General features: G+C 40.7%; 1 protein-coding gene across 1 annotated transcript; it reads left to right on the top strand.

The window, feature by feature from the left end:
* Positions 1-17,932: 17,932 nt before the first annotated feature.
* Positions 17,933-18,397, top strand: LOC148020045 (elicitor-responsive protein 3-like). Its single transcript, XM_087699645.1, has one exon. The coding sequence runs from the start codon at positions 17,933-17,935 to the stop codon at positions 18,395-18,397; it is 465 nt and encodes a 154-aa protein (XP_087555771.1).
* The last annotated feature ends 200 nt before the right edge of the window (positions 18,398-18,597 follow it).

Raw genomic sequence — 18,597 nt, 5'->3', positions numbered from 1 at the left:
ATATTGTATTGGCTGGTTTTTAAAAGTTCATGTTTCTATGCCATTGGTCATTGAAGACAGGATGACTATGACTACTTGAATGCTCATGTATTGAACCTAACACTTCAAGTTGAATGTATGACATGATTTGGGGCTGTTTTGGAGCTGGAAAGACTTGGTTTCACTGAGAATTTGTTGACTGCAATCTGTGAACAAGATATTTGACACTTGTACTTGTTGGTTATGCACTAATTTGTGCTTATGTTTGGACTACTACATGTACTAGTAGATGTTTATGAAGGTTTGGGATATGTATGACATGTATACGACTCAGTTCTGGTACCAAATAAGCTACTAATCACTACTGACAGTCTACAAATTACAGACTGTATGTATGCATTTTGATAGTAAGGTTGTAGAAGATAAAGCTGAAGCAACTACATTGTGTATGCATTGACCATTGTACCTATAGGAGGGACTACCTATTTATGGATATTTTTGAGTTGTTATTGGACTGAAATACACTTGTTTTACAGTTAACTTATTGAAAAAAAAAATCATAAATAGTTGAGAACTACACTTGGTTAGTCACACTTGTTGGCTTGCAGGAAGTTAGGCATTTGATAGAAAACGTCTATTGCAACATGGAAAATCTGTAGGGCAGTGACAAAATTACACAGATTTTTGGTGAGAAGTTGGATAGTAAGAATTTTGCCTTGTGGAAGTTCCATATGAAAATTTTCTTGGTCCGCAAATGATATTGGGACCTATGCACAGGTGATGAAGCTGAACCTGAAGTGCCTGAGAGGAACCCAACCAATGATTAGAAAAGAGCTCATAAGCTATGGACTGAGAGAGCATGCAAGGTGTTGCACTCGTTTTCTTTATGTATATCTGATGATATGGCAATACATATCACTGGATGTGAGACCTTGAAGGATACATGGGACATACTCATGAAGAACTATGGAAATGTAACACATGCAATGAAGATTTAGTTGAAACAGTAGTCCAACAACATGTCTAGGAATGGCAGAAGCATCCAGGTTTATACAATAGAGGTTAAGACCATAGCAGACTAGCTTGCCACCATTGGATCAAAGATGTCTGACGATGATATGATTGCTATCACATTGAATGGACTTGTCAAAGAATACAAATCTTTTGATACATCTATTAATGTTTGATGGGACCTAAAATGGGCCGACACTAGCTATGGCACTAGCCAAACCTTATGCATACAACAAACAACCCCACCACATGGCCTCGCGGGCCAGGAGCATCTGAGCCTAACTCTACACTAATCGATTCTGCATTTGTATTATGTCATAGTCCAACATTCACCATCTCTTCTCCTCAAAGGGAGATCCCATAACATATAGGCATAGTGCCTTGTAACACAAACATAAGGAAGCACCTCTTGGCTGATTGCCACGGCTCCACTGCGATGACTCTCCTACACCTCAGCAATTGGCCCCAAGATGCATCGCTTCAACATAAAGTACACACGAGACAACCTCCACTCTTTCATTTTGAATGTATTACAAGAGATACCATGTGTCCTTACCAAATAATTCCCAAAAAACTTAATCGACTAGTCTATGGACTAGGTCGTCCCTCACACTCTCAAGCGTAGGTCATCAAAATGGAAAACATGTTCTATGCATCTAGTTCTCCATATCCTGATACCATGGTTGATATGCACATGCAAAAGTAGATGATCCTAATGTGCTCAAACATAATTTGCAATCAGAAACATGCCGTGCACAACTAGGCTTTCCAATGCTCATTCACTAACCCATTGCGGCGATGTAAGGATAGCACCGAGACAACGCTCATGCTACTATCCTCTTAATTAAAATACAACAAACCCTATATCATGATATGCATCAGCAAAATCAACAATAATCAACACCCAAATCACATCATTCAAACACCCACTCCCTATGTTTAGGTATTGCTTCCGTTGCATAGGTGTAGGGGTTCATTTTGTAATGTTTTGATGTAGGAAAAGCGATAAATCACTAACTTTGAAAAAAAGATAGGGCAAACTGAGACTAAACTTCATGCTCTGCCACTACCATACATTCACAAACACTCATTATATTTTTTCTTATTTTTATGAAGCACATTTCTATTTTTTTCTTATTTTTCCTTTTTAAAGCATTTATTTGACAATAATCACTATTATTTTTTGATTTTCTCATACCAACCATTCTAGCGTACTGAAATTCAATTTTATTTTCCATTTTTTCCCATAGGAATACATTTCACCCACTCGAAACGACAAAACTATCATTTTACCCTTAAAAAATCGCATTTCGAGTTTGCGGGATTTAAATAGCTCATGTAAATCATTATGAAATCAGAATTTTTTGATGTACAACAATTAAACATAATGCAAACAACACTCACAAAAATTTTCATTGCCTAAGAACATCATTTCCATCATAAAATGTTTAAAAAACTTCATTTCCTTCATTAAAAATAGTCATACTGTGTTTTTATGAAACCCAAGGCACATTTAATGACTACATGGCCAGCAGACGGAGCCTCCATTTCTCTCAATTCCATGCTGCACTTCAAGATTCAACATCTCCATTAATCTCCATCATTATTTGCTTCAATCTCCTTCCCGATTCTTCCTTCAAGATAATGCGCATGAACAGCTGATAGAGGGGAAAGAGAGGGAGGAGAGAGAAAGACTAGAAAATCATATATTTAAATCCTCCATTAAAATGGGAAAGCTTATAGCCATCTCGTTCCCCTCTCTAACCTGATCAAGAATCTCTCTCTCTCTCTCTCCAAACGGGTTTGAATCGAAGAGGCATCGAGTAAAAATGAGGAGGCGCATTGATGCTTTCCTCTGTTAGATTGTTTTTGCATTAGTTTCAAGGTTTTTATTAAGCCTAAGGTTTAAAACATTAAAATAACAGTTGTTCATCTTTTTGTATTCACACTATCCCTCAAGTGGATTTTTCAAATTTGAAGGCCCAGATGAACTCCGATTTGCAATCCGACTGGACATGCAACTTCGTGGCATCGAACTCCTTCAACCTAGCCTCTCCCATGCACTTTACGGCTTCCCGATCCCGTAGCTGCTTTATAATACTGAACCTTGCGAGGATTAAATGAGGGGGTTAAAACAGTTGCCTAGCAAGTCAGTAGTAGAACAGGGTCACTAGAACTCCTGTCTAAAACAGGTCTTTCAGTGCCTGACAATGTCGATATAGGAGGCAATGACTACTCAAGCCTCTCCCCAGATATACAAGACCTAAACATGGGACTTCATGCCTTGATTCTTGGTCCCCAATAAACAAAAAGAAAGCACCCTTACATACATATGTATCATTATTTTCTTAAGGGAAAAAAGACTCCGAAAGGGGACGAAACCACCTGGAATGGCCACAAGAAGCTCCTCTGCAGCAAAGGCTCCCTCTAGCGACTTCATCAACCTGTATGATGCAATCACTAAAATAGAAAACCATTAAACATACCTGCACCAAACAGACATAGGGCCCTCTTGGCCTAAAAAAATAGCACATTTTACTACAAACTAACTGGCCCTCTTGGCCTAAACAAATCACTCATTAAAATCTGAAAGCAACTAGCCCTCTTGGCCTAAAGAAAGAAAAATAACTCATATAGATCCCTCCTTGGAAGAAGGCAAATATACGAAAATACGCTCCATTCCAAGGGAAAAAATAGGGCTCTTAGCCCTAAACTAAATGCATCAAGTTGTGACCCATCCCTCCTGCATATATAGAAAGAGGTGTACGCATAACATGTCGTCTGATCAACCTATGGGTCCAAGATAAAAGTGGCATATGGGTCTTAGCCACTCTTCGCATTACCCATATCAACCATCACCTGCCATATAACATGTGGTCTGATAAAACTCCCCACAAGTGACCAGGTCCTGTCTCATGATCAATAGCAACATCCTGACTAGGACCACAGTTGAAGAAGAGGCCCTCTTCATAAAAAAAAATTGCTAAGGAATTCACAAAGTGATTCCAAGATCATGGAAGTAGTTGAAGAGATACTCTCTCAAATTTATCAAGTAGGGTTATAGCAGTTCGATGATACATGTAAAGGATAGGATTCCGAACTGTATAAATCCCATTTAGTTGATTTACAATCAGTTGGGAATCCTCTTTTACTAACAACTGCCGAATACCACCTTTCTTGGCAATGTTTAGTCCAATAATCAAGGCTTTATACTCTGCCATGTTGTTAGTGAATCCTACCCCGAGATAAGCAGCTAATTTCATTGTAACTCTACGTTGGGGATCTCGGATAACTACTCCAACACTCCTTTATTTATTAGGGCCCTAGGATGGTCCATCAAAGTATAACGTGTACATCCACAATGGGTTTACATAGCCAGCCATCAAGAACATCCCTATTCATAATTATGATAGTCAAAATTCAACATATTTAGAGGATGAACTGACGGCTCCATCCCACCTTCATTAAACTCAACATGGATGCTTGTCAAAATTTATAAACAGTGATGGCAGAAAATTTTGATCTCCCACACAAAGGTACCGTCTTCGTGCTCAATCACTTTGTATCCTTTTCTCCACTAGATAAGCTTCCTTTGATGATACCTTTGCTCTAGATATGGGTGCCATAAGGGATTAACTGCCCCATCAACCAATTTAAGCTCTGCTGCTGCAGGTCTCAAATCAACCCCAGCATGGACCTACAATGCATTTAGCGTGTTAGCATATTCAGAAATAATAAGGTTTAATCTTATTACGATTAACTTTATTTTTAAATTCCACTCCCTGTGGATCATCTAATAAAGCCGTGGACTTATTTTTACCTATCCTAACTATCTTGTAAGGGCCATCCCAGCCCCAATTTCCCTAGAAATAGCTCCCTATGCGAATCGTAATAGAGAACTAACTGTCCTTTTTCAAAGGTATACTTCTTTGCTTTTAGATCACGCAACTGCTTCATCCGATGTTTAGCTACCTCCGGTGCAACAGACTCTTCAATTTAAGCTCATCCAAGTGGGCTATAGTCGTAAACCGCCGAAATAGGGCATCTTCATCACCTGAAGAATGATTGATTGTGAATCTTATGGTCAGAAACTCAATTTCTAAGGACAAGACACACTCCTCCCCATAAACTAATTTAAATGGGGTGTGGTTAGTGGCTCGTTTAAACGTTGTGTTATATGCCCAAACAGTCACATATAATTTTGTATCCTAGTCCCGTTTTTTTTCGGAGACTATTTTGGATAGGATACCCACAAGTTGCTTATTGGTACTTTCAACTTGTCCATTGGCTTGCGGATTATAGGGGGTCATCTTGTTATGCTTGATCTTCCATGCTTCAATGAGGATTTACCTTGTTCAAAAAATGGGTTCCACGGTCTGATACTATTTCCTTTGGTGGACCAAAATGGTAGATAATCTACTCAAGTAGGAAACTGGCAGTCTCTTTTGCATTGTCATGCCTTGTCGCATGTGCTTCTGACCACTTTGTAAAGTAATCAGTGGCTACTATAATGTATCTCTTCTGAGTAGTAGACGACGGGGTAATAGGACCCACAAAGTTGATGCCCCACTTCTCAAATGGAAGGATAGCCATAATAGGTGTAAGTGGTCTCTTCCTATTCTCTCGATTGTCATGTCTTTGACATGCATCGCATCTCTTAACATACTCAAATGAAACTTGCAAGATGGATGGGCACCAATATCGAGCTCTTAAAGCCTTCTATGCCGTCAACCAACCAACAAAGTGTCCTCCACAAGTGGAGTCATGGCCCTCCTCCAAGATAAATGGAACCTCATCACGCATCACACATCGGCAATAGATATCATCAACACCCTCCCGATATAGTGTTCCTATAATAAATGAAAATTTCAATGCTTGTTGTTTAATTTTCCTCTTCTCGGATTTGGATAGAGTAGCTCCAATCTCTCCTATAGATAAATAGTGCATTATAGAAGCATACCAGGAGGGAATAGACACCGTATCAATCTTAAACAATGTTTCCGTGTCACTTCTTTCAAGCAAGACCTCTTTTGGTTCTTCAAAATCCACAAGACATTCTACAATTCCCTATAGCTTTGGTGGCTTGCTCTTGATCTCGTAATCAAACTCCTGTAAAGTGATTAACCACTTTACTAAACGATATGGCGGCTATAACTTGTTCAGCAACAATCAAAGCCCTTCCGCTTTCATATAAAAACCACCTTCTCATAAAGAATGTAATGCCTGAACTTTTTGGTCGCAAATACCATCACAAGGCACAACTTCTCCATATAGTATAGTTAATTTTCGATATGCCCAACTTTCGACTAGCAAAGGCTATCGGATGGTACCACTTTTCCTCCCAAATTTGGGATAAGCAGCAGAGCTAATATTATACATGCTGGCTACTGAAAATATATAAAATATTTTTCCCCTTTTAGGTGCTTTTAAAATAGGTGCTTTGGTAAGCTCCTGCTTCACATCGTCAAAAGATACTTTACAAGCATCACTCCATGCAAACTGATAGTTAAAGGACAATAGGTTTGTCAATGGCAATGTTCTTTCTACCATAGCATTGATAAACCTCTAATAATACATACTGATGACAAAAAGCTATGTACTTCCTTTGGAGTACATGGCGGACCCATGGGACCTTGATCTTTTCAGGGTCAATCTCGATCCCCACTAATCTGACCACATGGCCTAACAATAGCTCATAAGGCACTCCAAAGACGCACTTCCGTGGGTTGAGAGCTATGCGAAATTGTCTGCAATGCTCAAAACACTTCTGCAAAATAATCAACTGACTTTCTCTTGTGGTGGCTGAATACTTTCAACTCCTCTAGGGATATGTCACCAAAGGTCTTGTCGGCTATTCTTTGCCACGAACCAGGTGCATTACATAAACCAAATGCCATCACATGGTACGCAAAGGTACCGAAGACAATAATAAATGTCGTTTTAAGCTTGTGTTACTCAAAAATCGCCATTTGGTTATACCCCGCAAAGCAATCCATGAACAAATATATTTCCCTACCTGTTGATTGATCCAAATTTTTGTCAATAAAGGGCAATAAGTAGTAGTCTTTAATAGTCTACTTATTCAACTCTCTACAGTCTACACAAAGCCGGATTTGATTATTCTTCTTCTTTCTAATCACAACTGGTGAACACCATTAGTATGCACAAGGAAGTCAAACCCGCTTTTTGCAACTTTTGAAGCTCCTCAAACGGCCCGTCCCTTAATTCAAAAGGCATGTGCCTTACTTTTTGATGTAGAGGATTGGTACCTTCCTTTACAAGAATAGTATGCACATCTAGACTGGGGGAATGCCCCTAAGTTTGTCATAGCTCCAAGTGAAGATGTCATGGAACTCCTGAATAAGGGACACATACTCCTCTCTCTCTTCCAAACTAGGCATGGAATCTAATTTAATTGGCCACGAATCATTAGGCATACCAAGGTCAAACTCAATAACGTCCGCATCTCTTATTCGATCTTGAGGCTCTATCATCTCATTCAATGTTATTTGATAAATGTCCTCTATAGTGGACCCTTCTTTAGATCCATCGCTCGATGATGTCTCACTACGAGATGGATCATCTACTGTTTCTAGTTCAATAGAGGATAAAGGAGCTCTCTTACTCTGAGGAGACTCATGGTAAGCATCCACTATTACATGATTGGCACCTCTACCTAGAATCACTCAACCAGTGGGTATATCGACTTGGCAGTCTATTCGTAAGATCCATTGCCTACCTAGTAAAACTCGATAGCTAAGACGTCTTGCAAACCTTATCACCCTAAAGTCCAGATAGCATTCCACGCTCACAATGGTAACATAGACTTTTGCAACATTCTAGTTGTCTTAGACTGCCATCTTTTTGAATTTCGAGAACTAGCCTCTCCATTAAGTTTGAACTCATGATATTGACGGAGGATCCAGTTTCCACGATGGCATGCTCTACTAATATTCCATCCACGTATACTGGAACCCTAGGACAATGCCTTTTAGCATGATCAAATCAATCTTCTCCCACTCGTGCTATGCCCAAAAGTTCTACAATATACCCAATACGTAGGATTTTCTTGAATTCCTTGCATAATTCTAGAGAAAATTTAATCAATTGTAAGAGATTCACATCTGGTTTAACTTTGCAAAGAGAACTTGCTAGATCAAAGTTGTGGTAGTTAGCCAAAGTTCTCTTCTCACGCCAAACCATTCTCTACTTTGGTCTTTGGACTAGCTTTGGTGCCTCTTTTTTAACTTTTGCCTTCTTTCTTGGCAATCCTTTATCCTTCTTCAGATCAAGTTTACTATCAACAGGCCTTAGAGGTTCACCTTCCATATCAGGATTCAAAACTTGCTTTCCCCTGGCATCTTGCTTAGGGTTTCCCTCGATAGGTTTTACAGTTCCTTTATCACCCTCTTTAATATTTTAACCTCTTGTTACGGCTCGTAGATTAGAAGTTTCAGTGTCATTGACACATACAGCCTCAATAAGACTGACTCCACTGCCATGAGGTAACTCCTCTAAATTAGCCTTTCCTCATTGCAGTATTTGTCTTGGTCCCTCATCTTGCTGGAGATTATTCCCTTGTGTGTGATGGTTAACCGGACTTGGTAGTTTACTCCCTTGTTGGAGAGAACTAATCTTACTCCAACAGGTCGCAGCTAAGTGTCCAGAATTTCTGCAAATATTGCATTTGACATTTGGATAATTCGTAGGGAACTATTGGCCACCACACCACTTATAGCTGAATCTTGAGGGGGCACCCTCTTCACGGCGTCGACTTCCTATCAAATTCAACTGCTTCTTAAGAAAATTGGCATCCACAACTATTTGTCTATATTGTTCAAAAAACATATAGGTGTAGTGCTTCATCATGTCCTTAACTTTGCCAAGGACATTAGAGGCACTCGACTCATAGCCGCGATCATCTGTCTGTCATCCCATTGGCCTAACCACTTGATTAGGAAGTGGGCGTTGATCTATTGGGACAACATTAGGATTCATTATTTGGCCTCCACCATCTAGTGGGACTGTCTGACTAGCCATAGGCATAGTCATACTACTCGGAGGAGCTAATAACATAGGCAAATTCGGCATGATACTCCCTCTGACATTTGCATTTGACATGGGGTCCCCTTGACTCCCATTGGTCAGTGCCAAATTATTACCATTCCAATTTACCCTTGTTGCGTAAGCCACTTGCAAGTGCGACTCTACTCCTGCTTGGGTAATAGCGATGTCAATATCGGCCAAAGCAACACTACTAAGTTGTACCTGGATATTGAAATCTAGTCCATGTAGAAAATATTGCAACTGTGTAGCCGATGGAATGGGGATATAAGTATTAAGTTTGTGAAGAACTTGCTTAAGTTTCTTGGCATCGGCCTGAACATTCTCATTTGGCTCTTGGCGTGTTACATTCAAGACATGCAACCAATACTGTCCACCCCTCTTAGGAGCAAACTCTCTATGAAAGGCCGTGAAGAATTGCTCAGTGCTAGTTATGGTTCCGGCCTCTAGACCGTGATACCATACTACTACCCTTCCTTTTAACGTCATATTGAAGAATATCATTAGGTGTCCTTCGTCTTGGATTCGATAGTTGAACACGAGCATTTGAAAATCCTTAATATGGAGTTCTCCATCTTCTTCTGCTAACCCATGGAAGATGGGAAAAGGTGCTCCTAATGCTGGTAAATCTGATGTCCCTGCTAGAATTGCGATGGGTTATGCCATGGCTACAATCGGATTGACAACAGGAGTTTGTGTAGGTAAACTACACCCCCACTTGAAGTGGGTTGATTGATTGGAAGCAATGAAGTACTAAGACTTCCACTTGCACTCAAAGGGCTACTTATGTTACTTAGGTTATTAGAACCACTACCGCTTATGCATAACCAGCTACTCCTTTGAGGAGAATAACACCTTAAAATCTCCAACCGCCGTCTAGCCCTCTCAGCACGTTCCACTTTTTGTATTTTGGCTTGACGGTTCTTATCAGATGACATAAACCAACTATTTGGTCCCTAGAAACCCTAGATTCGGCACCACCAGTTATTGGTGGCTCCTAGCAAAAATGCACCAATGATGGGACCTAAAATGGACCACCATTGGCTATGGCACTAGCCGAACCTCATGCACACAACAGACAACCCCACCACATGACCGCACGGGCCAGGTGCGTCTGAGCCTCACTCTACACTAATCGATTCTACGTTTGTATTGAGTCATAGTCCAACATTCACCATCTCTTCTTCTCAAAGGGAGATCCCATAACATATAGGCATAGTGCCTTGTAACACAAACATATGGAAGCACCTCTCGGTTGATTGCCGCGGCTACACTGCGACTCTCCTACACCTTGGCGATTGGCCCCAAGATGTGTCGCTTCAACATAAAGTACAAAGACAAGCTCCACTCTTTCATTTTGAACATATTCCAGAAGATGCCATGTGTCCTTACCAAATCATTCCCAAAAAACTGATCAACTAGCCTACGGATTAGGTCGTCCCTCACACTCTCAAGCATAGGTCATCATAACGGAAAACATGTGCTAAGCATCCAGTTCTCCATATCCCGATACAATGGTTGATATGCACATGCAAAAGTGGATGATCCTAATGTTCTCAAACATAATTTGCAATCAGAAACGTGTCGTGCACAACCACGATTTCCAATGCTCATTCACTAACTTGTTGCGGCGATGTAAGGATAGCACTGAGACAACGCTCATGCTACCATCCTCTTAATTAAAATACAACAAACCCTATATCATGATATGCATCAACAAAATCAACAATAATGAGCACCCAAATCGCATCATTCAAACACCCCCTCCTTACATTTAGGTATTGCTTCCGTTGCACAGGTGCAGGAGTTCATTTTGTCATGTTTGATGTATGAAAAGTGATCAATCATGAACTTTGACAAAAAGATAGAGCAAACTGAGGCTAAACCTAATGTTCCACCACTTCCATACTTTCACAAACACTCATTATATTTTTTCTTATTTTTATGAAGCACATTTCTATTTTTCCCTATTTTTTTATTTTTTAGCATTTATCTAATAATAATCACTATTATTTTTTGATTTTTTCATGCCAACCATTCGAGCATACTCAAATTCAATTTTATTTCCATTTTTCACCATAGGAACACATTTTACCCACCCGAAATGACAAAACCATCATTTTACCCTTAAAAAATCGCATTTCGGGTTTGCAAGATTTAAATAGCACATGTAAATCATTATGAAATCAGAATTTTCTAATGTATAGCAATTAAACATAATGCAAACAGCACTTACAAAAATTTTCATCACATAAGATCATTTCCATCATAAAATGTCAAAAAAGCTTCATTTCCTTCATAAAAAATAGTCATACTGTGTTTTTATGAGACCCGAGATGCATTTATTGACTATGTGACCAGCAGACGGAGCCTCCATTGCTCTCAATTCCATGCTGCATATCAAGCTTCAGCATCTCTATTAATCTCAATCATCATTTGCTTCAATCTCCTTCCCGATTCTTCCTTCAAGATAATGCGCATGAACAGCCCATAGAGGGGAGAGAGAGGGAGGAGAGAGAAATATTAGAAAATCATATATTTAAATCCTCCATTAAAACAGGCAAGATTACAGCCACCTCGTTCCTCTCTATGCCCTAATCAAGAATCTCCCTCTCTCTCCAAACGTGTTTGAATCGGAGAGCGATCGAGCAAAAATAAGGAGCCGCATTGATGTTTCCCTCTATTCGACAGTTTTTGTATTAGTTTCAGGTCTTTTATTAAGCCTAAGGTTTAAAAAATTAAAATAACTGGTTCATCTTTTTGTGTTCACACTATCCCGCAAGTGGATTTTCCAATTTTGAAGGCCCAAATGAACTCTGATTTGCAATTCGACTAGACAGGAAGTTTCGTGGGTGTCGAACTCCATCAACCTAGTATCTCCCATGCACTTTATGGCTTCCCAATCTGATAGCTGCTTTATAATACCAAACCTTGCAGGGATTAAATGGGGGCTCAAACAACCTTCGATTGACAAACCGAGACTTGTCCTGGATTCCTGATGTCAAAATGCATATAAGAAAACTCTAGCTCGACCATCCGCCTCCATTTGATTTTTCATGAAAATTGGCACATTGACTCGTCCTGACCATGTTTTTGCTTTAAAACGAGATTGAACCACTTCTAGATCGGCTTAAAGTCGGCTCCTAAAATGCAGCTCTCAATGTTAGAGCTGAGCCCCCTGAGTGGGATGAGCTAGTTGCTTTGCTATTGCATGAGGAAGCAAAGCTTGGATTGAATACACGTTCTAGTGCATCTCAGGGTAGAGACATTGTTTTGTACTCTAGCCAGCGTGGCAGAGGTGGCAAAGGCTGTGGTTTGTTTCGAGGTCATGGTGACACTCGAAACACTTATGGACAGTAGCAGCAGGGTAATTGGCATGGCATAAATACACATGGCCAGCGTGGATCTAGCGGCTTTAGAGGCAAGGGGAGATCACCCCGTGGTAGACGTGGTGGATCTGATTCATGGCAGTTGAATGTTCAATCAAACAAGGATAAGGAATGTCATTACTACAATAGATATGGATACATTGCAAAGGATTGTTACAAGAAGTAGGGAGATATGAAGGCAAAGGGAAAACAACATGGGCACTATGCATCTTCTAGCGGTGCTCATGATGAGCAGGTTGACAGATTGTTTGCCATGCAACATGTGTCTAAGAATGCATCTAGGCAGAACAAAGATGATAGATGGTACATTGAATCTGGGGCTTCAAATCATATGACACCCATGGTTCGATGAGATGGTTCGATGAGATGTGTACTAGGGATGACACCCAGCATGACATTCAGCACACAGGAATTGTTACATTGATGATAGTTAATGGCAAGAAAAAGAGCTTGCATGATGTACTGTATGTACCGTCAATAACCAAGAATCATTTATCAGTTTCCTTGCTGCAACTTACCACTGCGAATATCATCTTTCTTAGCATAACACTGGGCTGCAATATGACCTGTTTTGCCACAGTAGTGACACACAATACCAGAGTTGTTAGAACCTTTGTTCTGCCATCCACCTCTTCCTCTAAAACTCCCCCTGCCTCTAAAGTTACCACGACTACCTGAAACCTACATATCGCCAAATTGCTGATTCAATCTGTTTTGCTGGTTGTCACTACCACATCCTGTACCACGGCCTCTTGAAGAGAACCTGCCACGTCTCCTTCCTGAACTAGAGTAGAAAGCTTGGACCTGTTCACCACTTTTTTCAGATGTCTCACTTTGCATGTTGATCTCTTCAGTGATCATAAGGGAGACAAACTCATCGAAATCTGGAAATGGCTTTCTGACATATACGAAAGTTACAAAAGACTTCCAAGCCTTTTCATTGTTAAGTCCACCCAAGGTAGACAACACCAATTCATCATCATTGGCATTGCATCAATCGCTGCCAATGCATCTGCAATGCTCCTTACCTTTAGTGCATACTCATTGATAGACATCTTCCCTTTCTTCAATGTATTCAACTCTTGCTTGAGTTGAATCTTTCGTGCCTTTGTATTTACAGAAAACATACTTTCAAGTATGGTCCAAGCTGCATATGAATTCTCTGCATTTCTAATATGTCCCAGCATATTATTGTCAATTACTGCAGACAACCAATACATGACCTTTTTATCTTTTGCATTCCATTCCTTCAGTGCCTTTGTCTCTTCTGCAGTTGGAGGATCACTCACCTCCGGCTCCTTTTCCTCACCTGAAACAAACTCGTAGAGGCCTTTTCCAATAAGGAAGTTCATGACATGGAACTTCCATGAAGGGTAGTTGTTCTTGTCAAGCTTCTCAATGATGGGGCTTCCACTATTCTCTGCCATTATCACAAAAATAATACCAAATAGTAAGCAAATCTTCTGCAATCCTCGACCTGTAGTGCACAACAATACACCAGACAACCTTTTTCACGGTCTGCTCAATAATACATGCAATCTGCCAACCAGTTTGTAGATAAACCTTGTGTTTACTTGCTGGTGAACACCTTTGAACTTACAGATCTGAAATCTGTAACCTGCGCACCCACTTTCGGTCAATACAGTCGAAGTCACAGTGTACCCTGAAACTGCTGTCCGCAACCTTGCGGCTCAAAAACGGGGCCTGAAACGGCCTCAGATGCCCTACTTCCAAATCTCACTGCAATCTGAGATTTTTGCTCTGCCCTGCTTCCGGTGCCTCCACAGGCACTATCCAAGAGAAAGAGTGGAAGGATGGAAGAGCTTCTTACCCGTGGCTTGCTTGCTCGAACCTTGCTTCTTCTCCTTTGCTTCAGCCTTTGAAATTAGCCTCTCTCAGTAGTGCGGCTTGATACCATGTCAAGAATCGCGTGGTGGGGAGAGTTGCTCAAGATGCTGCGTCGAACACACACAGAATACACAAGGAGAAGCTCACTCAAGAGACAAGAAGAGAGATGGAGGCCAAAACGTTTTCTTGTTGAATTCTTCTTCTTCTTCCACACATTTTTACAATGTACACAAAGTATAGATAAGATACAACATAAAGGAAAGTGGCCTACCAAGTCAAACAATGCATAACCGACTACACTAGTCGACTGGCGCTATAACTATGCCATCTGTAAATAGGTGTAACAACCTGAATATAATAAGTAATAAGTCAGTGGCCATGTATGAGTCATAATGACCACCGACGTGCTAAGTGTAGACGTGTGGACCCATCTAACCAGGCGGTCCATCATCAATGTCCACATGTGTTGAGCTTGTCATCTCAACAAGCCACAGCTGAGGAGATCTGAGAGGATCAAAAGGCCAATTGATGGGTACACTTATACTGGATATTCAGCCTTCATTATGCTTATATGACGAAAGTGATAGGTTTTAAAGAACCAACCAAGTTTGATGAGGCAGTTGCATATGAGAACTGTCGTGCTGCCATGGATGAGGAGTATTTAGCTTTGGTTAAAAATGGAACATGGGATTTAGTGTAGTTGCTTGATGGCAAAGTCCCCATTGGCTGCAAATGGTTGTATAAGGTTACAAATCAGATGGGTCATTGGAACACTACAAGGCCAGGCTAGTTGTAAAAGGGTATGTGCAGCAGTACGGTCTTGACTATGAGGAGACTTTTAGCCCTGTGGCTAAAATGGCTACTGTCAGAAGTGTCATTGCATTGGCAATAGCTAAAGGCTAGAAACTATGGCAGATGGATGTAAAAAATGCCTTCCTGAATGGTGAGTTGCAAGAAGAGATCTACATGAAGTAGCTTGAAGGCTATATGCATTCGGAATTTCCAGCACATGTATGCAGGCTGAAAAAGGCATTATATGGACTGAAACAGACACCCAGAGCATGGAATGCTCAAATTAGTAGTTATTTACAGCAGCATGGGTTTAAATTGGGTGATGTTGATCACAATTTGTTTGTGAAAAAGATAGATCATGGTGGCTATGTGTTTCTGGTTGTCTATGTTAATGATCTTATCATAACTGGAGATGATGAGAGCAGGATTGCTGTCCTTAAATCATGTTTGCAGGCTGAATTTAAAGTCAAAGATCTTGGTGAGCTGAAATATTTTTTGGGCATTGAGGTAGTGTCTGCGCCTCAAGGCATATGGTTGCTACAGAAGCAGTATGCTCATGACATGTTACAAAAGTATGGTATGGCTGAATGCAAGGCTATGGATACACCCTTAGAGCAAAATGTCAAGCTGCAGATTGATGTTGGGACATAGATTGAGAATGTAACCATGTATAGGAAGATGGTAGGCAGCTTGATCCACTTAACCATTACTCGTCCTGACTTGAGCTATGTTGTGGGGTTGATCTGTCAGTTCATACAGAAGCCTTGCAAACCACATTTGGATGCAGTCAAGAGAATTATGAGATATGTAAAGGCTATGAAATATTATGGGTTGTTTTATGCATATGGGAAACCCCTTGGCTTGACAGGGTTTATTGATGCTGACTGGGCTGGTTGTGCTTATGACAGGACGTCAACCAGTGGCTATGCATTTGGATTGGGTAGCAACACGATCAATTGGTAGAGTAAGAAACAGCCTATAGTTGCATTGTCTAGTACAGAAGCTGAGTACTGTGGTGTGGCCTTAGTGGCCTGTGAAGCTATTTGGCTACAAAAATTACTGAATGACTTGGGGATCCACTTGGATAGCAAAGTGAAGCTACGTTGTGATAATCTAAGTAGTGTTATGCTTGCAAGAAATCCCATCTATCATGCAAGATCAAAACACATTGAAGTTCATTACCATTTCATTAGAGAAATGGTACTAGTAGAGTAGATCCACTTGATGCATGTGAAGACTGAAGACTAGGTAGCAGATATCTTTACCAAATCACTTGGTAGAGATAAGTTCATCTATTTTACGCAGCTACTTGGAGTGTCGCAAATGGTTTGAGCTTGAGGGGGGGTATTAGAAATCAAGCTCCTGATATTTTCCCATCCTTCTTTATGTCATATGTGACAGACCAACTCTAGCTAGATACAGTAGTTCATGTGTGTGTCATTGAATAAGTCGGTGTAGGGTTAATCTAGCCTTAGTCGAGTATTGGTCAGTTAGACCTAAAGTAACACTTACTCTTACTTTGTGTTTTTTTAGAAATAGTGTGGAATAATGAAGAAGAAAGAACATGAGCATGAAGGCTCTTGAGTTTGCTCCACTCTCTGTCTGTCTCTCCCTCTCTTCGAATAGATGCATGATTCTTGGAAAGGGAACGCATGTTTAGAAATCCCAAAATTTTTCTCCAACTCCACAAAAAGACAACCCAAGTGCAATGCAAAATGCAAAATATTTGTAATCAATTCAAGGACATAATACAAACTAAAGCTTCTAGGGAATCATCTCATGACTTGTCCCACAAATCACCCATCCCACATCCTTATAAGCCTAAAGGTCATTAGAATTTCTATCAATTTGACCATGATGGCCACTACTACCCTAGGCCATGTCCCATTTCCAATCACCCTATGCACATTGAATGTAGATCCACCCCCATGTATCATCATTGTCTTGAATATAGAGGACCCACTAACACTCCTCACATGCATGCTAGACATATTATCTCCACTCGCATGGCTAAGGATATCACCATGGACCCAGAAGATGATGAGCTAAACTTGCATGCCTATCTTAGGGTTAAATTAGTTGCAAAAAGTGAGCATGTAATCAATGATCTCGTTAATGAAGAAGCTGATTACAATATTCTCACCCATGATATTTAGACTCGCATAAAACAACTTGAACTCATGCCAACCAAGACCCATATGGGGGAGCCCCATACTCTCTCCTAGAAATGCAAGATCCTAATGAACCTAGAGATTGAAATCTTGCCAACTCTATTCTATGTGCTTCTCCATAGAGAGGATATTGAAAAGAAAATCTTGCTTGGAAAACCTTTCAAGCACACAATTGTTGAGAATAGCAAATGATGATTGCCCATAGAGGCTAGATGTATGCCTTGAAGAGGATAGAAGATAGACAAATGATGTATGCTCTAGGAAGAGGGTTCAGAATCCCATATGCACAAAGAGGAGAGTGGTACTATTCAAAAGGCTATAAAGGCATGTACTGGAAACTCATTTCAATGCAATGGAGCTATCAGTTTGAGTTACTCAAGACTGCCTTTATGAGTCCAATCTAATCTATCTTGGAACCTAATTCACTTGAGTTACAGTCTCTCACTCTGATAATTTATTGTGTGTTTGATTTGCATCCACCATAGCTAACTAGCTCTAGATCCGTGTTTCTCAACATGGTATCAGAGCCATGGCCGAGCTAGTTGGCTAGTGTGTGCACATTCTCAATCTTCCTCTCTTTCATTCTCTCCATCTCTCAAAATCATCCAATGGTTGTTCTTCATTTCAAGATCAAAAGATCTTGGAAGCGATGAGAAAGTGAACCTGAGAAGAATAGCCATGCTTGAAGGAACTCTCGAAGTGGAGCTCATCAAAGCTCATGATCTGAAGGATGTTGAATTGTTTGGCAAATCTGATCCCTACGCTCTTCTAACCTGTGGGAATGTCAAGCATCGTAGCCGCACATTGCACGATGGAGGGTGCACTCTTGCATGGAATCAAAGATTTATGTTTGAGATTCTGGATGGCATTCCTGAGCTCTTAATCCCTTTGTGTAATCAAGAGAGACATGGGAAAGGCAAAGCAATGGGAACTGTCATAATACCCTTAGCTAGTGTGTATGCGCAACGTCAAATTGCTCCATCCAAATACAAAGTTCAGTTGCCAAATGGACATTTTCGCGATGAGCTTGAACTGCGATTGAAGTTCTTCCCAAAGGTACATCATGGAGCTTTAGAAGTTCACCTAGTGCAATGTAATATCCCCCGTGCCCCCGTGCCTTCCCCAATCCGAACCCCCCCTTAATTTTTTTATTTAAAAAAACAACTTTTTTTACTCCCTCCCTCTCTCCCCCTACCGACTGCATGGCGGGGAGAGAGAGAGTGTGTGTGAGTAATGAAGGAGAGGGGGGCATGCAGCCCCCCAGGTGGGAGGGGTGGCGGCAGTTAGATGGCCATCTCCCCCCCCCTTACCACCTCCCCCACCATATAAGGGGACAATGCCCC

The sequence above is a fragment of the Lygodium microphyllum genome, chromosome 19, assembly GCF_053477565.2.
Source record: "Lygodium microphyllum isolate KBCC chromosome 19, Lygodium_microphyllum_v1.1.10, whole genome shotgun sequence".
Lineage (NCBI taxonomy): Eukaryota > Viridiplantae > Streptophyta > Polypodiopsida > Schizaeales > Lygodiaceae > Lygodium > Lygodium microphyllum.
Note: the sequence above shows the minus strand (reverse complement) of the source record. Positions and strands in the feature narration are given on the sequence as shown.